The 18,380-nt window shown below is 46.8% G+C and overlaps 2 protein-coding genes across 2 annotated transcripts in view; one reads left to right on the forward strand and one right to left on the reverse strand.

Moving 5' to 3' along the window:
* Positions 1-18,380, forward strand: part of LOC114653165 (ADP-ribosylation factor-like protein 5B) — a 79,061-nt gene that overhangs the window by 20,022 nt on the left and 40,659 nt on the right. The window lies entirely within an intron of this gene.
* The window catches only part of nsun6 (NOP2/Sun RNA methyltransferase 6), a 28,977-nt gene continuing 14,683 nt past the window's right edge, over positions 4,087-18,380 (reverse strand). The window contains exons 6-12 of the mRNA XM_028803330.2: positions 17,213-17,366; positions 16,713-16,794; positions 14,172-14,291; positions 11,297-11,441; positions 9,314-9,462; positions 8,389-8,514; positions 4,087-4,547 (exon numbers count right to left, since the gene is read on the reverse strand). Of these exons, the coding sequence (XP_028659163.2) occupies positions 4,347-4,547; positions 8,389-8,514; positions 9,314-9,462; positions 11,297-11,441; positions 14,172-14,291; positions 16,713-16,794; positions 17,213-17,366 (977 nt within the window). The 3' untranslated portion in view covers positions 4,087-4,346. The remainder of the gene's footprint in view (positions 4,548-8,388; positions 8,515-9,313; positions 9,463-11,296; positions 11,442-14,171; positions 14,292-16,712; positions 16,795-17,212; positions 17,367-18,380) is intronic.

Consider the following 18,380-nt stretch of genomic DNA (forward strand, 5'->3'; position numbering starts at 1 on the left):
TCAGTGTTTTATTAAAATGGTAAAGCATGAGGACAAAAGAAGAACTTCAGCGAATGTGAAATAGAGGCAAAGAAAATCATACCATTTGGTGGCTTAAGCAGCGGTATAAGCAACAAAAGTGGCACAGGGTGGCAGAGGCAGTCAATAGTTCAAGTTCAGAAGGTCCCACAGTGCAGTGCCTGAAATAAAAACGGTCAGATGTGAAAGTCAATGTGACAGCCCAGTGTCCGAGTGTCATCCAGAAGTGTATTATGACCACAGAGGAGACAAAGTGAAGAGAAAAAGGTCCCTGCTGAGATCCAAATGTCCGCTTTCATCTGGAAATGTCCCCTTTGAGCTCGTAGTTTATCAATGTTGTCACCTTCACCTTCAAATCGATGCTTCATTCATTCGAGTTTGTCAAACCCCATCGTAAGTAAAGCAGGACGTTCAATGCTTCATCCCAGTCGCCGACAGGAGAGCGCAGGCAGTGATCACCACACAGAACATCGTGACGTTACAGCTCTCTGAACATTTCAGAATTCTAACAAGAACACTTGATCTCCTTTTCATGGTGACAAGCGTCTATCAAACACGTGTGGGACGGTGACACTGTGGCAGTGCTGCTACTTGATATTCAGGGCTTTGTCCCGGGCGTCCCCTGCCTGCCTGAGTGTTCCTGGTGGGTTTCCTCCCAAAGACATGCAGGTTAGGAGATTTGGAGATGCTAAACTGGCGCCGCTCGTGTGTGTGTGTGTGTGCCCTCATATCCACCCTGTGGTGAGCTGGCACCCCCTCCAGGGATTGTTGCTGGGATGGGAGCGACCCTGGGTGGGATAATGAAACGTGTATAATGGAGATGTTTCAATGTTTCTGAACATTTGTTGGAAAGTCAGGGTTCAAAGTTTAAAGCAAGTTTTATTATCACAAAGAGGTTTAGTGGGTGGTGTTTGGTTATGTAGGGCAAGAAAAGGGACAGACAGGAATCTGGGGGTCTGGCACCTTCGATGGTATCCAGGGTAGCGCCAGTCCCTGAAAGCATCAAACACAAGGCAGGAACAGTCGTAGGACAGGGTGGCAGCTCATCGGCGGGTGAATGCGAGTGCGACACACACATGGGTGGCACCAACTTGGCGTCACCAAATCCCCTGACCTGCATGGCTTTGGGAGGACACTGAAGCACAAACTCCAGGCAGGGGACAGCCAGGACAGGACCCCCTTACTATGAAGCAGCAGCGTGCCACCGCGCGCCCACATGTTGAATTATTAACCGTTGACGTTATTTAAATGAACGATTTCTCTGTGAACTGTAACACATTTCATCATTAAAATGACGTCAAGTATCCATCCCAGTATCCTAACTGGGCACAGCACCACGACGATAGCTCTTGGAAATCGAAATCGACTCAGAAGACAAGAAGTGCATATGATCTGTAAATATGAGGCGCTCTCCTCTGACTCTTCAATTTGTGACGTCTTCTAACAACGCTAACGCAGCTGCGCAGGTTCGAATAGTTCGGCCATTCTGCGCACCATTGTATTGTTACACATTGATTACAGTCAAGTGCCTTCAATTTGTAAACGACGTGCAATTAATTTGAGAATATCTGATAAAGGATATGAAGCTACAAAAAGAAAGAGAAACGACAGAAAGAGAAGCACTGCTGTGACGGCTATGGAGCGGACTTTGTGACGCAGTGACAGGACATGAAGAACAGCACCACCTTGTGGAGATGAGAGACATGACAGAGATGACAAAGGACTTGAAACAGGAAGGCGCAGGTCTGGGAGTGACTTCAGCAGGCAGACATTGAAATCAATGGCCCACCACCAGCTTTATGTCACATCATCAGAAGAACAGACCTGAGCACAGGTGACATCAACATGGAGGAGGACAGGCTGTCGGCTATGGAGCAGCTCAATCTCAATGACAAGCGTCATTATTCCAGCTGTTGTGTTCTGAACTCCTCGGCTGGCGTCCTCCTCTCCTTTTCTGCTGACAGTCACACGCGCTGGAATCATCAAACCTGATCTTATATAGCGACTTTTACCAAGAACTTTAGAGAGAGTGACGAGGAGGAGCAGGAGGACAGAAGCCACCATTTAGAAAGTTAATATGGGAATGGAAACACCATGAAGGTCGTAGACTGAGGCTAAGAAATGTCAGGAGCAGCGCCTGTCTGGAGTGGGACTTGAGTGTGGACATCAGGAAGAGTGGGGATCAGCACCAGAGAAAAGGGGCACAGAGGGCTCAGCTCAATCACCACGATGACGGCCACTTTCAATGGACACACAGGACACGGGCTGGCTGAGGGACTGCAAGGTGAGGGTTTGCACTTTTTATTTCCTCTCGTCTACACCAGAAAACGTGACATTTGTCTCCTCAGTTTGGTGCCCACAGACACGGGTTACAATTTGGCAAAAGTCAGACATGCCAATGTCCTTCAAGCTCAGTCCTTGGGTAACTCGGCCTGATGAATCTCAAAGGCCTCATCTGAACGTCTCCACCACTCTTATGAGGACCTTGGAGTCGAGCCACAGACGAGCCCCCGGCAGAGGTGGCCTTGTCACCTGACAAGTGCAAATCAAGGGGCCCGTTGGCTCTGTGCCTCAGGTGTCCTGCACTGGCGGCCATCACACAAGACACTGAAGGACGGCAGGCTGACCGCTGCTCCTTTGGCTTTCTGGGTGTTTGTCTTGTTGTCCACTTTACGTCGTCCTCTTCTTCTGATTTCTTTATTTAATTTTGTGATTTCACCAAAGGATGTCTAAATTTCACTTTAATGTTGATTGGATTTCTTTTTTGTCTCACGCTTAAGGGGACACCTGCAGGGCTCTGCCAAGGTGAGTAGTGCCACCCACAGAAAGAGGGGGCGCTGTCACTGACCACCTCTTCTGACGCCTGACCTATCAATGACTCCTCAGTGTTTAATGGTCAGGTGTGAAGATATGACACTGTGGGGACAGGATAGCTGTGACTTCAGCAAGAAGCTTTAGGACACTCGCCGGACCCTCAGCTAGTGAATGAGGACACGACGGGCCGAGGCAGAGACAGCAGGTCTGCCAGTTTTGGGCTCAGGCTTATGTGTGCTTCTCTGAACAATAAAACTCAGACGCCCACCCTAAACATCTCCATTGTTTGGGCCCACCTGTCACTCTTGAGTGCCACAAGGGTGGCAGCAAATCTTTAACACACTAAACATGTGACAAACTTTACAGTTCTACTGCCTTTTGTCTGATGACTCCCTTCCAAGTACACATTTCCGTTAGGTGGTCCCCAACCTTCAGGTACCCCAGTGTGAGACAAGGCGGGATGAGCTCATGTTTGTCATAAATGTTCATTCATAGCCTACAAAGCCCTAAAGCAGCCTGAATTCTCCAAGGTGTCGACTCCTGCAGGCCCCCTTAACGACTCCTAATGGACTTCCATCTCCATGTTGGCGTCATGTTGTCCTTCAGACTTCACAGCCCCACATCGGTGCTCCTCACTTGCAGTTCCAGCTCATCCCAGAAGTGCTTTATTGGACTGGACGTGCAGCCATTGGTGTAAACAGAAGTCCCCGTCACGTTAGACGACCCACTCTGAGGTGACGCCGACTTTGTTTTGTTGTTGAGATCCTTCATTTTTAAAAGTGTCCTGTGATTCCATTAAGGGATGTGAGGGATCTCCACAATGCCAAGCCACTCTGTGGCTCTCTAACGACAGTCGAAGGGTATCAGGAGGTCTCACGTTTGACAACACAACACTGCAGACAACAGGGCAGGATGAGCTGTGGACACGCACTGTTTAGGGCCCCCAATCTGAGTAGACCACCTTTGTCATGTCATAGTAGTGACTGAGAGCCATCAGGCCAGCTGTCATTTATCAAAGGTGGTCTCATTGTCCTCTGCAGAGGTGACAGCAGCAGACCCCGGGCTGGTCACACCCTGATGACGGAGGTCAGGAGCCTGGGGTGACGGTCATGTGCACACTCATGAGTTCAATAGAAGACGTGTACAGACAGTCAGTGACTCCGTTTTAATATAACGAAATATTAGGATGGACGGCCGAGATGAAGTGAACGGTCAGATCGTTTAATATCGCCATGAAGACTCTGCGTAAACGAGGACAAGCAATTCAAATGAATTTTATTAAAACACACGAGGTACTGGCTCTATGGATCATGAAGGGATCATCAGGCCGGGGGTCTTACAGGGGCACATACTCTCGATTACGTATTGTCAAAGACTTCTTACCAGTGCCTCTCTCTGATTACGCAGTCAGTCGCCCATCGGTGTGTTGCTAAGCCTAGTGGTGCTCTCGTCACCGCGTCACTTGTATGTTAGGACAGTGAAGGCCACCTGTATGTGCTCGTCCATGGAGTGCCTTACAGCTTCTTAAATTTAGCGATGAAGAAGCCTATCGTGTCCTTGTTGGCCAAGTTTACCAAATCAGAAGTCAAAATGGCGTCACCTGTTATGGAGTTTGTTTCCGTGGCACAGCACATTGGACTGAATCTCTGGAGCAGCTTGAGGTGCTCCTCGGACAATCCTGCTCCAGGCATACCTCCGGCTCCAAGATGGGGGTCCTGGTGAAGTCAAACACAAAACAGCAATGGGATCACATCAGATTCTGTACAAATACACTCATCCATAGAGGGGCCCACAAAACTGGGTCTCCTGCTGGCCTTTGACATTCTCGTAAGACTCAATGACCACCAAGGACCTGCCAGCATAAACACTGGGGGTGGTACTGCGTGTTAAGTGGAGACGCCATGGAGTCTGAATTTGGGCAGACCCCTGATTGCCCAATTGTGTTAAGTAGACACTGCCCAGGTGATGCAACAAAAATGAAATAATAAAAACCTAAAAGCTTATGCAGCACAGTTCTGGAGATGTTCACACACGGACTTCTGTACATCCAAGCAGATATCTGGGAATATAAGAACAATCCTGGAGAGAGGAGGCCATGGAGCCCACCGTAGCTCATCAATCTCTAGTCAGCAGACCCCAGTGAGGCCGAAGAAACAACCGCCCTTCAGGTCTCAGCACGACGCCCAGAGGATTTAAGGGGGCATCTGACTTGAGAGGTGGGACTCATGGAAACATCGATTGTTCTTAGCATGAGGAGGGCTGCACACGAAACCTGAATACAGGAGGGTCTGGAGTTAACAAGTCAGAACTGGCACTGGAAAGTGTCTTTTAATGGAAACTCAGGAATAACGCATAGTGCTTTATTACTAAGGAATGTTTTCAACGTAGTCATTACGAACGGTGAAGCAAAGCACAAATCATTTCAACTTCAATGTTTCGAGGGTCTTGACGCCCATCTGACTCTTCCAGTTTATAACTTTGGACCCTGCAGTTTGTTTTATTTCCGCTTGAGTCGTTTCATTTGTTTCTCCTTTACAAACCTTTGTTCACTTCCTTTGCTATTTCCTTTTCGTTGTTGAAGATTTCTCCTTTTGTGTCCCTGAGGTTTCTTCATTTGTCTTTGGTGGTCTTTTTACTCCAAGAACTGCTTGCTGTTTGTTTCTACTTCACTGGCAGTTTGTTGGTTTCTCTTTTCACCTCTCGATGCGATTTCTGCTGTAGTGTCCCTTTGATGTTTTTGGAATAAACTTATTTGGAGCCTGGAACGGAGGGTCTCTGAAGTGAGACCACCTCTCATGTGTGGCTGCTGACTTTCCCATTCCCTGTTCTTCAGGTCCTTCCTCATCCTTTCTGCACGTTGTCACTCTCTGCTTTGGTGTACATTTGTGTGTTTTCACAGTTAACCCCAAATCTGGCCAGGTTGTGATCGTTGCTACTTGATGTTTCAATCATTTATTTATTTTCTTAAGGCTGACGTTCAGTTAATAAGATGAATCACAATTAGGGATTTTAACTGCATATTAACACTAGAATTACCAAAGCTGACGAGAAAACTTGTAAATCTGGCGCACCTTAAATCCACTCGCACCTCTCCATTCAGCGTCTTTTGTCTTGTAAATGTGTCGATAAGCCCATCAGCAAGCAGCCTGCTGTACCATCCACTCCACCGTCGGAGAAACCGCAAAAATGTCCCCCAACTGAAGCCTCGTCTATCAGGGGGTCAGGTACCTAATAGGCTAAAAAAATATCTCGTTATTCAGAACACATGCATTTCACGTGTGCTCCATGTCCACAAAGATCTCTGTAAGTGTAGGGTGACAGAAATGTGGAACACACACCTAAAACACAAACTTTTTCCATGTTTTAGTACAAAGGACCAAATGTAGACATGAAGTGTATAACGTGTGTAGTCCGAATATCAAATTAGCACTTTGTAAAAGGTACAAGTATAACAGAACAAGTGCGCTTTTATTCAAGACTATTAACGAAGAAAAAGAAATGAGGTTGGTGCTGCTTGTTGTCCTGACTTGTCGGGTAGAAGAGCAGTTAGAGCTGCTGACTCCAACTCAGAAGGTCTTAACATCTCCCAAAGTAAACGTTTTGAGTGGTGAGCTGCTCTTATTGTTAATATTATACAATAAAAACATACATTTGATTTGTGTCTGTAACCACCGCTGTAAATTTATAGTGCTTGTCAAAGTTAGCAGTTTGTTTTAATTCAGTTTTATTCTCTCCGTCGTGTTCACGCTCGCCCCGATCGGACACTACTGTTTTCAAATAAAGACGCGCTATAAGAGAGGTGAACTCGGATCAGAGAAAGAGAACAGAAACGTCCACTCACATACAAGAACAACGCAGCGGCACCAGGCGTAAAGGCGAAAGATGGCACCGTTAGGATACGGGACGAGGTCCGGCGTCACCCTGCCAATCACCTGTCCTTCACAGAAACAGCACGGCTTACAGAGCTCGCCAGCGTATCGTGCAAACTCCTGTTTGTGATTATGTTTTGTGATGGTCTTTACGTAAGAAGCATTTATATGTTACGTATATAAAAGTCAGATCAAGTGTTACTTATCTTGATTTATTTACTTGTCTTCCTACAGCGTAAAGTCACAAGTAGACTGCAGAGCTTCCTCTGTTTGATCGTCAAGGGCATGCTCACAAATTACACGTGTAATGCCTGCTGACACTTTAGTACGCGAGCAATGGTACGAGAGGGCAGTTCGACTGTTTTTGGGCACATACACCACGCTAGTGTTTAGATCTGGACAGCGTAGCGTTGGCGAGCTCTGTAAGCCGTGCTGTTTCTTTGAAGGACAGGTGATTGGCAGGGTGACGCCGGACTTTGTCCCGTATCCTAACGGTGCCATCTTTCACTTTTACGCCTGGTGCAGCTGCGTTGTTCTTCTATGTGAGTGGACGTTTCTTACAGGGAGGTCTTCTGTTCTCTCCCATCTGAGGTCACCTCTGTTATAGTGCGTCTTTATTTGAAAACAGCAGTGTCAGATCGGGGCGAGCGTGAACGCTAACTTTGACAAGCGCTATAAATTTAGAGAAAGGCTGTTACAGACACAAATCAAATGTATATTTTTATTGTATAATATTAACAATAAGAGCAGCTCACCACTCAAAATGGTAAATTTGGGAAGCAGCTGATATCGAAACCGCGACCTCTTGATTGGGAGTCAGCAGTTCTTAGCATTGCACCACACAAGCTGTCGTCTCGACCGCCTACCGTATCCTGCTTTCTGTTTTCTTTGGTTAAATTCTTGAATAAAAGCGCACTTGTTCTGTTATCCTTGTACCTTTTGTGAAAGTGTTTATTTGATATTTGAACTTCAGGCTTCACACCTTATACATTTCATGTGTACATTTTGTCAATTATTACTAAAACATGAAAACGTTTCTGTGTTAGCGACGTTTTGACAGAGATTGTTGTTGACACGGAGCACACGTGAAATGTATTTATTCCAAATGACGATGTGCTATTTAACCCTATAAAGCTCCAGCACTTCACTCCAAGATAAACTCTGAGCACCGAGAAACTTCTTTGCAGCGGTGGGCGGGTGGACAGGATACCAGGCTGCTTGCTGTTATGGACACATTTACAGGACAAAAGACGCTGACGGAGAGGTGCGAATGGATTTAAGGTGGGACGGATTTATGAGCTTTATGATAGGCTCTGGTAATTCTAGTGTTAACAGACATATCGATATTTTTTAGAATTCACTTAGTGCTTACTTCTAACACATGACAGTTTTAATAATCACGTGCCTAAGCATATCGATTCTCGATAATTTGATGTCACAGAGACTGCAGAATAAACAGCGAAGCGCTAATCGGTCAGCGGCTCGAAGTACATCAGCGAGGCCATCGTCTGTTAATATCAAACACATAAGAGCAGATTGTGAGTATTATCTGTAAGATGGAAGAGATCTTAGAAGTGACCACTCGAATGTCTCTCAAGTGACCAGGGCTTGTGACATCTAGTGACGGTCATCTGTCCCTTCAGGTAATAGGACAGCATTTGAGGTTAATCTCTGGAAAAGAGCCTACCTGTGGCTGCAGTCTGAGATGTGGGAAAGTCCGCAGGGCCCAAGCCACCTGCTCCTCATTTTCAGCAAGGGTGACGGTGCAGGTGCTGTATACCAAAGTCCCTCCTGGCCTTAGCAACTCCACGGCCTGAGCAGAAAGACAGAAGCAGACAGGCGGCCATATTAGTAGAGAGGCTGTGGATGATAAGACCCCCAAAGGAGGACAAGAGCAGGTCTCTCCAACCCACTGGTTTGTGGCACATGGGGTCACCTCTCTGGAGGTCTCTATCTATTCAGGTGGGCTAACACTGGCCTTCCCGTCAGTTACTATCAGGACAACGGCCACAGCACTTGACGTTCACTTTGTGCTCCTCTTACTTCTCTGATTTTCTGAACTTTGGTCCAGAAGTCTCCACAATCGGAGAAGAGCCATCAGCTACTCTTGAGATTTCACATCAGGCCTGGGGGCACACAGGTGACGCTCAGTGGAATGACCTGCAGTGTCTCGTGGGTCTGAGGTGGCAGAAACGTGGCGCTATTGTGCGATAAGAACAGACAGCTGTTGTGTCTTTCAAACAATTGAGGAGTCAAAAGCACTTCATGCTGACAGACACACCGCGAGACAAAACAGGAAAACCGTCAATAAAATACATGAAGTAGGAACACCCATGAGTAGCAAGGAAATGGAACCTACATGAGGAGATGCACTTAGTCTGCAACAGGACAGCAAATAGGGCCCAGAAGGTGATTGTGGGTCAAAATGTGTGAATACCTGATCAGGACTGCAGCCCGCTCTCTCAGTTTGCTGCTTTGGTTTCTCATCCTCAGCTAGTTTTTAGGTGTGACTGTTTCTGCCAGCCATCTTTCAATTTCAGAACTCATGACACTCGGTGTCATCAGGCAATGCAGACATTTGAGTGTCAGGGGAAAGCAAAGCCAGCACTTACCACACTGAATAGTTTACGCTGCAATGGCTGATAAGACGTCACTTCTCTCAGCGTCCACAAACACGCCATACTGGGCCGCTGACCAAGTCCACTGCACGGCGCATCCAGCAGGATCTTGTCGAAGGACTCCGGTGGGAACGGCGGCTCATCTGAAGAAGACACACAGTTTAAAGGCCACATGAAAAGGCGAAGTGAGGAGACACAGTGTGGGGTTTGTTCTCAGCTGATGTGCCGTCTTCTTGTCAAATGAAAAGGTCTGTGAAAGCCGACTATGCTATTGTCAGACGTACTGAACTGCCGGAGACACAAAAGTCCATGAAAATCAACAGTAAGGGACACCCACATAACCAAAGAATGCTGCTGGAAACCCCCCAGGTCCACCTCTGAACCCCCGAGACAAACGAACATTAACATCAGCATGGACATCTTTGTCCACCATTCCAAAAGTCCAAAGTGAAATCCCGGCCTGAATGTTCTCGCTGTTCCCTACAGACGGTAATTACTGAACTCTGTGCACGTGACACTAGCGCCCCCTTAAACCAGTAAATGGCCACTCATAACCATTCGGGGGCCCTGCGTCAGGTCTGCCTCTGAGGCCCCCACTAGAACAATGCAAACCCACCCAAACAACAAGCCTCTGCTCAGTCCTTGTTCCACACTTATAAAACACTCAAAGTCCACCACAAATACACCTCAGACTCCTCACTGAAATTCGTTTTTACGTGAAGACAAATAACTTTACTGTCCAGTGGACTAAATGAACATTGGATAGGACGTGTAAAGTGAATTTCACAAAAGGGCTCTATTGGGATTAATAAAGTATCTATCTATCTATCTATCTATCTATCTATCTATCTATCTATCTATCTATCTATCTATCTATCTATCTATCTATCTATCTATCTATCTATCTATCTAAATAAAAATCTGCATACAGCCCTTCAAGAATACGCACAAATAAAGACAATCAGTACAGAGGAGCTCCTTAATGTTCAGATTAAACTTGATAATCGAGTACAGAAAGTGAAGATGTCTACAAGGAGAAGAAGAAAACCTCTTTAAAAGCACCTGAGCCCTTGACTCCCCTGACCTTTCTATGACTGAGGAGCTGCTGGCCAACTCATCATCAATACTTACGACAGCTAATCGAGGAGGTGCTCTTGAGCCCCAGTGGACCTTTGATCATTTTAAGGAGTTTCAGCTTAAACATCTCTCAGCTGAGGTCACCATCACTGCCAGAGGAAGAGCACAAGCTGACATCTACAGACCCTCAGCCCACTGCTCTTCATTTGTGATGTTGGCTGGGGGGAGACTCCTGATCCTAACAGCCCTGCACATCACGCGTGTCCTGCAGCTTAACGTGTCACCGCACCCTGCATGCTGCTAAGTCAGCTCCTCACTGGTCAGCTTGCTAAAGGTCTAAAGTATCATCTCAAACGTGTTAGTCACTTGTCCTAGCTTAATGACTCCTTCAAGGGACAAAATGGCGGCTTCTGTGACAGCACTGAAGGTCTTTGGTAGCCCACCACCTACACTCAGGGAAAGCAATCGACAGCACAGGATTAACCAACAGGACAAGGCCCAGCCTGTCGGTCTTTGTCCTCACTGACGGGCCACTGAGGAGAGTCCACTGCTAAATAAAGCCTGTCCTAAAAATGAGGCCATTTTGTAAATAAAACCTGCGACAATTCAATTTAACGTAACCACATCACCGAGCCAAACTAAAACGATGAGATTGTATTTCATAAGAATTAGACAATTGGACTGAAATGTGCTATTGTCCCATAATTCACACACATCACTGTTCTTGTGATTATTTCGTTCCTAATTGCCTTTTCGTTGATCTCACTTAAGGACAGTCTGACCTCGCTGGCGTTATCTTTGTAACTTGCAGTACCCACCACACTGTCTCGCTGCAGCTTTAAAACTGGAGGACAGGCACAGGAGGTCATCTGACCGGGTCATGTGATGTCCGTTACATACCTGTGATGCTCGCAGTGTGATCACGTGAGACGGCTTTGGTCCCGTCAAAGCAAAACGCTTTAATGCACTGCAGCTTCAAAATCTCGGCCTTCTGACGGACCTTGGCTACCTTGCTTGCTATTTTGTCCATTGCAATGACTTCTCCCTAGAAACAAAAAGAAGGAGCAAACCTTTAATTTAATATAGCGCCTTTGACTAGGTGTGCAACGTCAAAACAAAACGGCCTAAATAGGGCCAATATCAGGAACGTCAGAGGAGATACTTGGCGGATCTTGACAACATTATTTTAATATAGAAGTTTAAAGCACATCGGGCCCCAGGGCCGTCACCTTAGGCTTTAGCAGGATCTCGGGGCCAACACAGCTGGTGCAGCCAGCAACAATACAAAAAAAGGTCAGGGAAGTGAAGTGCGGACCCCTGGCGTTTCTTCTGCTGCCTTCACTGTGCCACCTGCCCCTGTGTCTGCAGACTTTTGAGTTCCGTGCCCACCGTGAAGCGGAGTTTGCTCAATGTGGCCATTTGACCCTTCTGGTGATGAGCACAACAGAGGAGTTTTCTTTAGCCTGCAAGTTTGCCAAATCGGCCCTCAAATTTATTTTGCATGTGGCTTTCCAATTTTGAAGTGTGACGATGACGAAGATTTATTTATTTTTTTAAACAAGGACTTTCGTTCCATAAGTCTTATTCCGTGGCCAAAGCTGCCATGACCTTTCTCTGCTGCCCTTTGACGCACACACCGCTGACGTTCCTAAACTTTGTAAAGTGATCTGCGCTTACATCCGTCCAGAGCCTCGCCAGCAGCCACACACCCAAGACAAGCTGTTGTTACGATTTGGCACATGGAGTGAAAGGTTTCAGGCGAGATGAAAATGTCTGTGCGGCTGGCATGAATGTCACTGGCTGGGCAGTAAACGAGGTCTCAGTTCATTTTACTAAGCTAAAGTCAGAGTCACACTTGCTGATCTCGTCACCGGCTGTGTGCTCTGTGATGAATGAAAGTCGCTGCCCCTGTCCCATTGACCGACGGCATGCTGACCCCCAGCACAGTCGTGCACTCCCCTTCGTGTGCCAGCCAGTCGCCACAGAGAGCCGGTGCCATGCGAAGGACCAAACACTGCAGCGAGTGCCTGTTCTTGGCCTGTTCTCCACTCTGCTGTGCCACGTACAACACGATACATCGGGTCCAAAGCGGCCATGTTCCTTATTCCTCATCACTTCCAGATGAGCGCCCATTGGCTGCCAGCCCTCAAACACACACAGAGGGCCCATCCCTATGACGAGAGAGCCAATACATCAGATTTGGTTTGGTGTGAGCTGTGGACTCGCTGGAAGGAGATGCTGGACAGGTCTCATTACATGACTGGCGTGTGCCAACTGCCTCCGACTGGCTAAAGTTATGGAGAAGACTGGCAATTGCGGTTGTGTAATGTGGCGGGGCCTTCAGTCTGTCGTTTGGAGACGATGCCATCTTGTTGGTCTCATCAGAATGTGATGTGTGGTGCCGACACATCTGCTGTTATGGTGATGAAGGCCAAGGAGCTTTAACGCCCCGAGATCTTCGTCACAATGATTACCGGATCACAGGCAACTGTGAGATTAAAGAGTTTAATTCCACCGATTCTCCACTGAATCCAAGATCAGAGCGCAAAGCGTAATGCAATGGAGACAAACTGAAGCTGAATCGTAAAACATTAACGTACCTGGAAACTCAAACTGCACGGCATCACAATAACCAGATACTGATTAATGTGAGGGTGGCACGGTGGCGCAGTAGGTAGTGCTGCTGCCTCGCAGTTAGGAGACCCATCTGGGTTCCCTTCCCGGGACCTCCCTGAGTGGAGTTTGCATGTTCTCCCCGTGTCTGCGTGGGTTTACTCCGACAGTCCAAACATGCAGACATGCAGGTGAGGTGCATTGGCAAACCTAAATTGTCCCGTGTGTGTGCTGGGTGTGTGTGTGCCCAGCGGTGGGCTGGCACCCTGCCTGGGATTTGTTCCTGCCTTGCGCCCTGTGCTGGCTGGGATTGGCTCCAGCAGACCCCCATGACCCTGTAGTTAGGATATAGCGGGTTGGATAATAGATGGATGATTAATGTGAACAAATCATAAAAATATAAAGTCCATTATGACTGACATGTGGTCAAAACAAACACTCCAGTCAGCCGCAGTAATGGAGGAGAAACTTCCGGGTGCATCCGGTGAATCGGAGATCTTCAGGTTCCTGTATTGTAGTTTTAGGATGAACATTCACCTTCAGCCAATCAGCTTACCTCTGACAACATAAAACAGGACATGCGTGAAATAAAGAGCCTTCCGCTCATCAAATCCTTTGTTAAAAGTGAAATGGTGTGCCTTTGAGTAGCAAGTCGCTCCATGATGATGTCAGAGACCAAGCTGAAACCTGATTGGTTAAAAGTGAACGACAGTCTGGGAACAACAGCCGATATCAAATCAGCCCTGGGGAGTCCATGGCACATTTCTGATTCCCAAGTGTTCCTTTGCCAAAGGAGAAGACGCCACAGAGAAACGTGTGAGCTTCCTTAAGGAAAGTGACAAGTTGAATTACAAGGGCAGAACGCCATAAAGAGAACAAAGACAAGCTAAAGATCAACGACATCAAGAGCGGACACGACCAAAGTGACGAATCTGAAGAGAAGCGAATGAAACGGGGAGAAGAACGAGCAACTAGAAGGGAGGCAGCGGAGGGACACCTGATAACATCGATTCTAGACTGAAGAGCACGGGGGGATCAGGTTTTTGGGTTGTTCCTGTTAGTCTGGTTTGGGAAGACGGACCACACAAATAGAAAGGGAAGACGGAGCGCCACTGGTGTGTTTGTCAAAGCCGCCATTTGTGACGAGCCACACTCTCTTTACCTGATCATGCATCAGTGTTGCGATGTGAGTGGTCTTTCCTCCTGGCGCTGCACACATGTCCAAAATCTTCTCCCCTGGTTTGGGCGCAAGGACATGGCCCACTACCACAGAGGGCAAGTTCTACAGTTAAGAGAAAAAAACAAACAAAACAAAGAGCATCTTCACTGACCATCACTTGCTGTAAGCTTTACAATAAACGGACGAACATTTGCAGCTTCGTATTGAACGGGTGTGGGATACGACGGCTGTCATGTGGCACCTTTTACTGTGAATTACAGCCACGTGTGTGTATGCAAGCAGAGGTCACAATAATGTCATGTCACATAATCAATGGTTGACACTTTTTAGATTTGTCATCATTACGAGTACAGAGCTGTGGGACAATGGGTGCCACTTCAGGGAAAGTGACCAGGAGATAAACAACTAGCAATGCTCTGGCGGGGCCTTCAGGGCAGCAGGGAGCAGTAAAATGTCCTGACTTATTACTCTTTATAGGTCTAGAAATTGGGCAGCCTGCTGGCGCAGTGGTTAACGCCGCTAATGCCCCCTGAGTGTGTGTCCTGTGCTAAACTGCTGTCTATGTGGAGTCTGCTCATTCTTCTCATGTCATCTGTGGCCTTCTGTCCAGACATTCTGATTCACCTTCACATGCTGAAGGCCGACTGGCGACTCTGAAGTGACCCTGTGCGAGTGTGACTGTGTGTACAAATGCCTGGCACATCCTACATTTGGAAGGAGAATGCAGGAATACACGCACATACATGCGGACACACGTGTCAGAACAGCTCTGCTGCTGAGGCGACATGAGGAGTGCAGACGGAGAGAGCCGAGGTGAGAACGTGCAAGGAATTCTGGGAGCTGTCTGCCGGTGGGACTTTCAGAGAAAATTACATAAAAAGCTTCTCTATGACTTGGAACAGCGCAGAGGGCTCCCCCTAGTGGCGTGTTTGTAAAGTACACAGTGGCAGGGTCTCCCCTACTTCTGACTCTCTGGGCAAACCTGAGTGAGTCCCATCACATGCCAGGGCTCCAATGGCAAAGATAAAGAAACACACGTTTGAGATGGTGTTCAATACAGAAAGGCGCTATATAAAACACGAATACTGGACTTGGAGGGACTGCACTTCTGATTTTTTTTTTTTAGTATTTCTTGTTTTGTCATTTGATTGTCCACTGCCAATGTTTGTTGTGGGTTTGCTCTGTCCAGAATTCCTTGTTTCATAGTTCTCTGTTGGCATTACTGGGTGCCCTGCTGCATGGTTTGGCAGCTGCAACTCCCAGGAGCTCAAAGCCCTTGAAAGAGCGATACGGTGTGCTGCACGAATCGTCAACACAACCCGGCTGAACATCGACACAGGCAAGTGGGACAACTGCAGACGCATGTCACCCAAGTGAAGAACTTCTCCACTGCCTGCCTTCAGACAAACGCCTCTGTAGCAACATGGCCGGGGCTGACAGGCCGAGGAGAAGCTCTTACCTCAGGCCATATGGATTTTAATCACATTGCCTAGACTTGACTTTCTTTTTCTGTCTTAAATTGTCTCCCTCCTGGTGTATTTTGTCTGACGCTCAGCGACAGAGTTTGCCACAATGACATTTCACTGCCATCGTATTGTGACAGATTGATCAGATTCTGACCGAGCGAACCATTCAAGGCACCTACTGCCTGAGCAATGCCGCCCTGGCATTAGCTGGCGTAGCCGTGGTTTTTGGCTCCCTTCTGTACTCCTTTGGACCTTTAACTTCGTTTGCTGCTTTCTGGGTGTGTGGACTTCATTGACCCGCTTATTATTTGAAATGCTTATTCGGTTACCTCTCTTGTGAAGTATTTTGGAAAGCCGTTAAACGTACCCAAGTTTAGTTTTGTGAATTCCTTTAAATTTCTGATTTCTGACTGGTACGTTTGATGTCTTTTGTTGCATTTTTACATTTTCTGTAGTGAGAAGTCAAGCAAAATGACAACTTTTATTGGCTAACTGTAAAGATTAGAATATGTGAGCCTTGGAGGCACCTCAGGGCCCTTCTTCAGGCGGGATGTCCATATAAACACGGGGAGCTCCAGTTTCTGCAGGACATCTCACCCTGAGGTGCCTCCACAGCTCACATATTCTAATCTTTCTAGTCAGCCAATAAAGAGAGTCCTTTTGCTTGACTTCTCACTACATTCATAACGGCTAACACGCTACAACACCCTGGTACTACACTTTCTGTTTAATTTAATAAATTAAAGACTTGGTGTTGCTCAGTTTGAGCCCCTCATGCTGGGCTAAACTCCATCTGTGCCCCCCAATTGCTGACTCAGTTTATAACCTTCACCAAGTCAAATGTTTCATATATAGCGAAACAACATCATACCTGTCATTTGTAAGTCCCTTTGGATAAAACTGTAAGATCCTTAAGCAAATATAAATGCAGTCATGGAGACATATCTTAGTCAAGTAGGCCTTGATGTAGCAATAAAAAATAAAAATGAGGCAAGGCAGGCCCTCTCTTGGGGGGCTCAATTTGGATTTTCAAAGTCATAGAATTTGACAAACTCACCTGTAAAAATATAAAATTAGGAAGCAGGCTGTCAAAGCAAGGGCTCAGGTAAACAGGCTCGGTCATCCTTATGCCAACACCCCTGAAATCAGGAAGAGACGGGCAGACATTGATCAGGCATCAAATAAAGACGTCTGCCTGGTGAAAGGCACGCTCTAAATCAAGAGTCACAGGCAACTGATTACCCATGATCACCCCAGTCTCCCAAGATGCATTGCCAGCTCACCAAAGCCTACATCGTAACTGGTTAGGCTGCTCATTTTCAAACGTTCTGCAATGCGAGAGTGAAGACGTGTCATACGCTGATCAGCACACACACACACATACACGTCACTCACTCAGCTCTCCACGTGCGTCGTCCTTATGTGTATGTCACCAACTATAAAAGAAACCAACGCACTGAATTCATGGGAGACGTTGACCTTCTTGTGGTGGTCTGCCCTTTATATGAGGCCGTTGTCTTAACCCTGCTGTTGGTAAAGCAAACGGGGGGGACTTACTTAGGGGGCTCGTCCGACAAGAAGATCTGAGCGCGGCTCACTTCGGCAATCCCGTTTCCCACAAAGATTTTCTCTCCTTGGAATTCTTTGGCTCCTCTTCTGCATTTGCCACCGATGTCTGAGTAAACAGAGACCTGGTCGCCAATCTTCATATCTAATAATGCAGAAAGTGCAACTGATGAGCTTATCGACTTTACGTTAGCAGCACATTTACAAAGACTTGAATACACTGAAGCGTTTATCCAAGTAGTTCTAGGGCGTTGTAGCGTGTTATGGATGGAGTGAGCAGTCAAGCCAAATTAGGGCTAACTAAAAAGATGGACGGCGATGAACTGGAAGTTGTAAAGGACTTCGAGCTACTCGGATCCATGATCACTTGAGATGCAGCAACGACACCAGACGTCAAACGGAGCAAACCAACAATGAAGTCACTGGACAAGGGCTATAAATCAAGGAACATTTCACAATTGATGAAGACACGGCTCGTACATAGTTTGGTCTTTTCTGTGGTAACATACAGAAGTGAAACCTGGAGGATAAAGAAACAAGATAGAAGAAGAATGGACACCTTCAAAATGTGCTGCTGGAGAAGGACGTTGGAGAGCCAGAAAAACAAAACAAATCAAGATGGATGTGTCACTTGAATCAAAGATCACCAGCTTGCCTACTTTGGACATATTATACGAAGAGAGCGATCACCGGAGAAGGACATCATGGTCCGCAGAACAGAAGGAACAAGGCAAAGAGGTAAACAAGCAACTCGATGGCACAACACAATCACGATAACGGTGGTGAAGACCCTGGTGGACCCATCTAGACTTGCACATCATCAGTTTTCCTACAGATCGTTCATCCTAGTCGCCACGGCTCGGGATCGAGCTGAGGGCCGCTAATAATAATAATAATAATAATAAAATGATTACAATATGCAAGATTTTGAGGCAAGACAGCTCACCTGAAGAAGGATCTGAGATGCCTCACAAGCGTGAATATTGTCAATAAAAGGGCTCACTGGATTGACTTCTCACAGCGTTTATCCAATAAAGGAGAGCCAAGCATACATGGAGCTTCTCTCAGTTCTTTGCATTACGGACTTTCTGCAATGTTTTAAAATGGAGCAGGTTTTTATTTTTTTTAATTCTTTATGTTTGTTCTTTTCCATAATTGT

This window comes from Erpetoichthys calabaricus, chromosome 6, assembly GCF_900747795.2.
Source record: "Erpetoichthys calabaricus chromosome 6, fErpCal1.3, whole genome shotgun sequence".
NCBI lineage: Eukaryota > Metazoa > Chordata > Cladistia > Polypteriformes > Polypteridae > Erpetoichthys > Erpetoichthys calabaricus.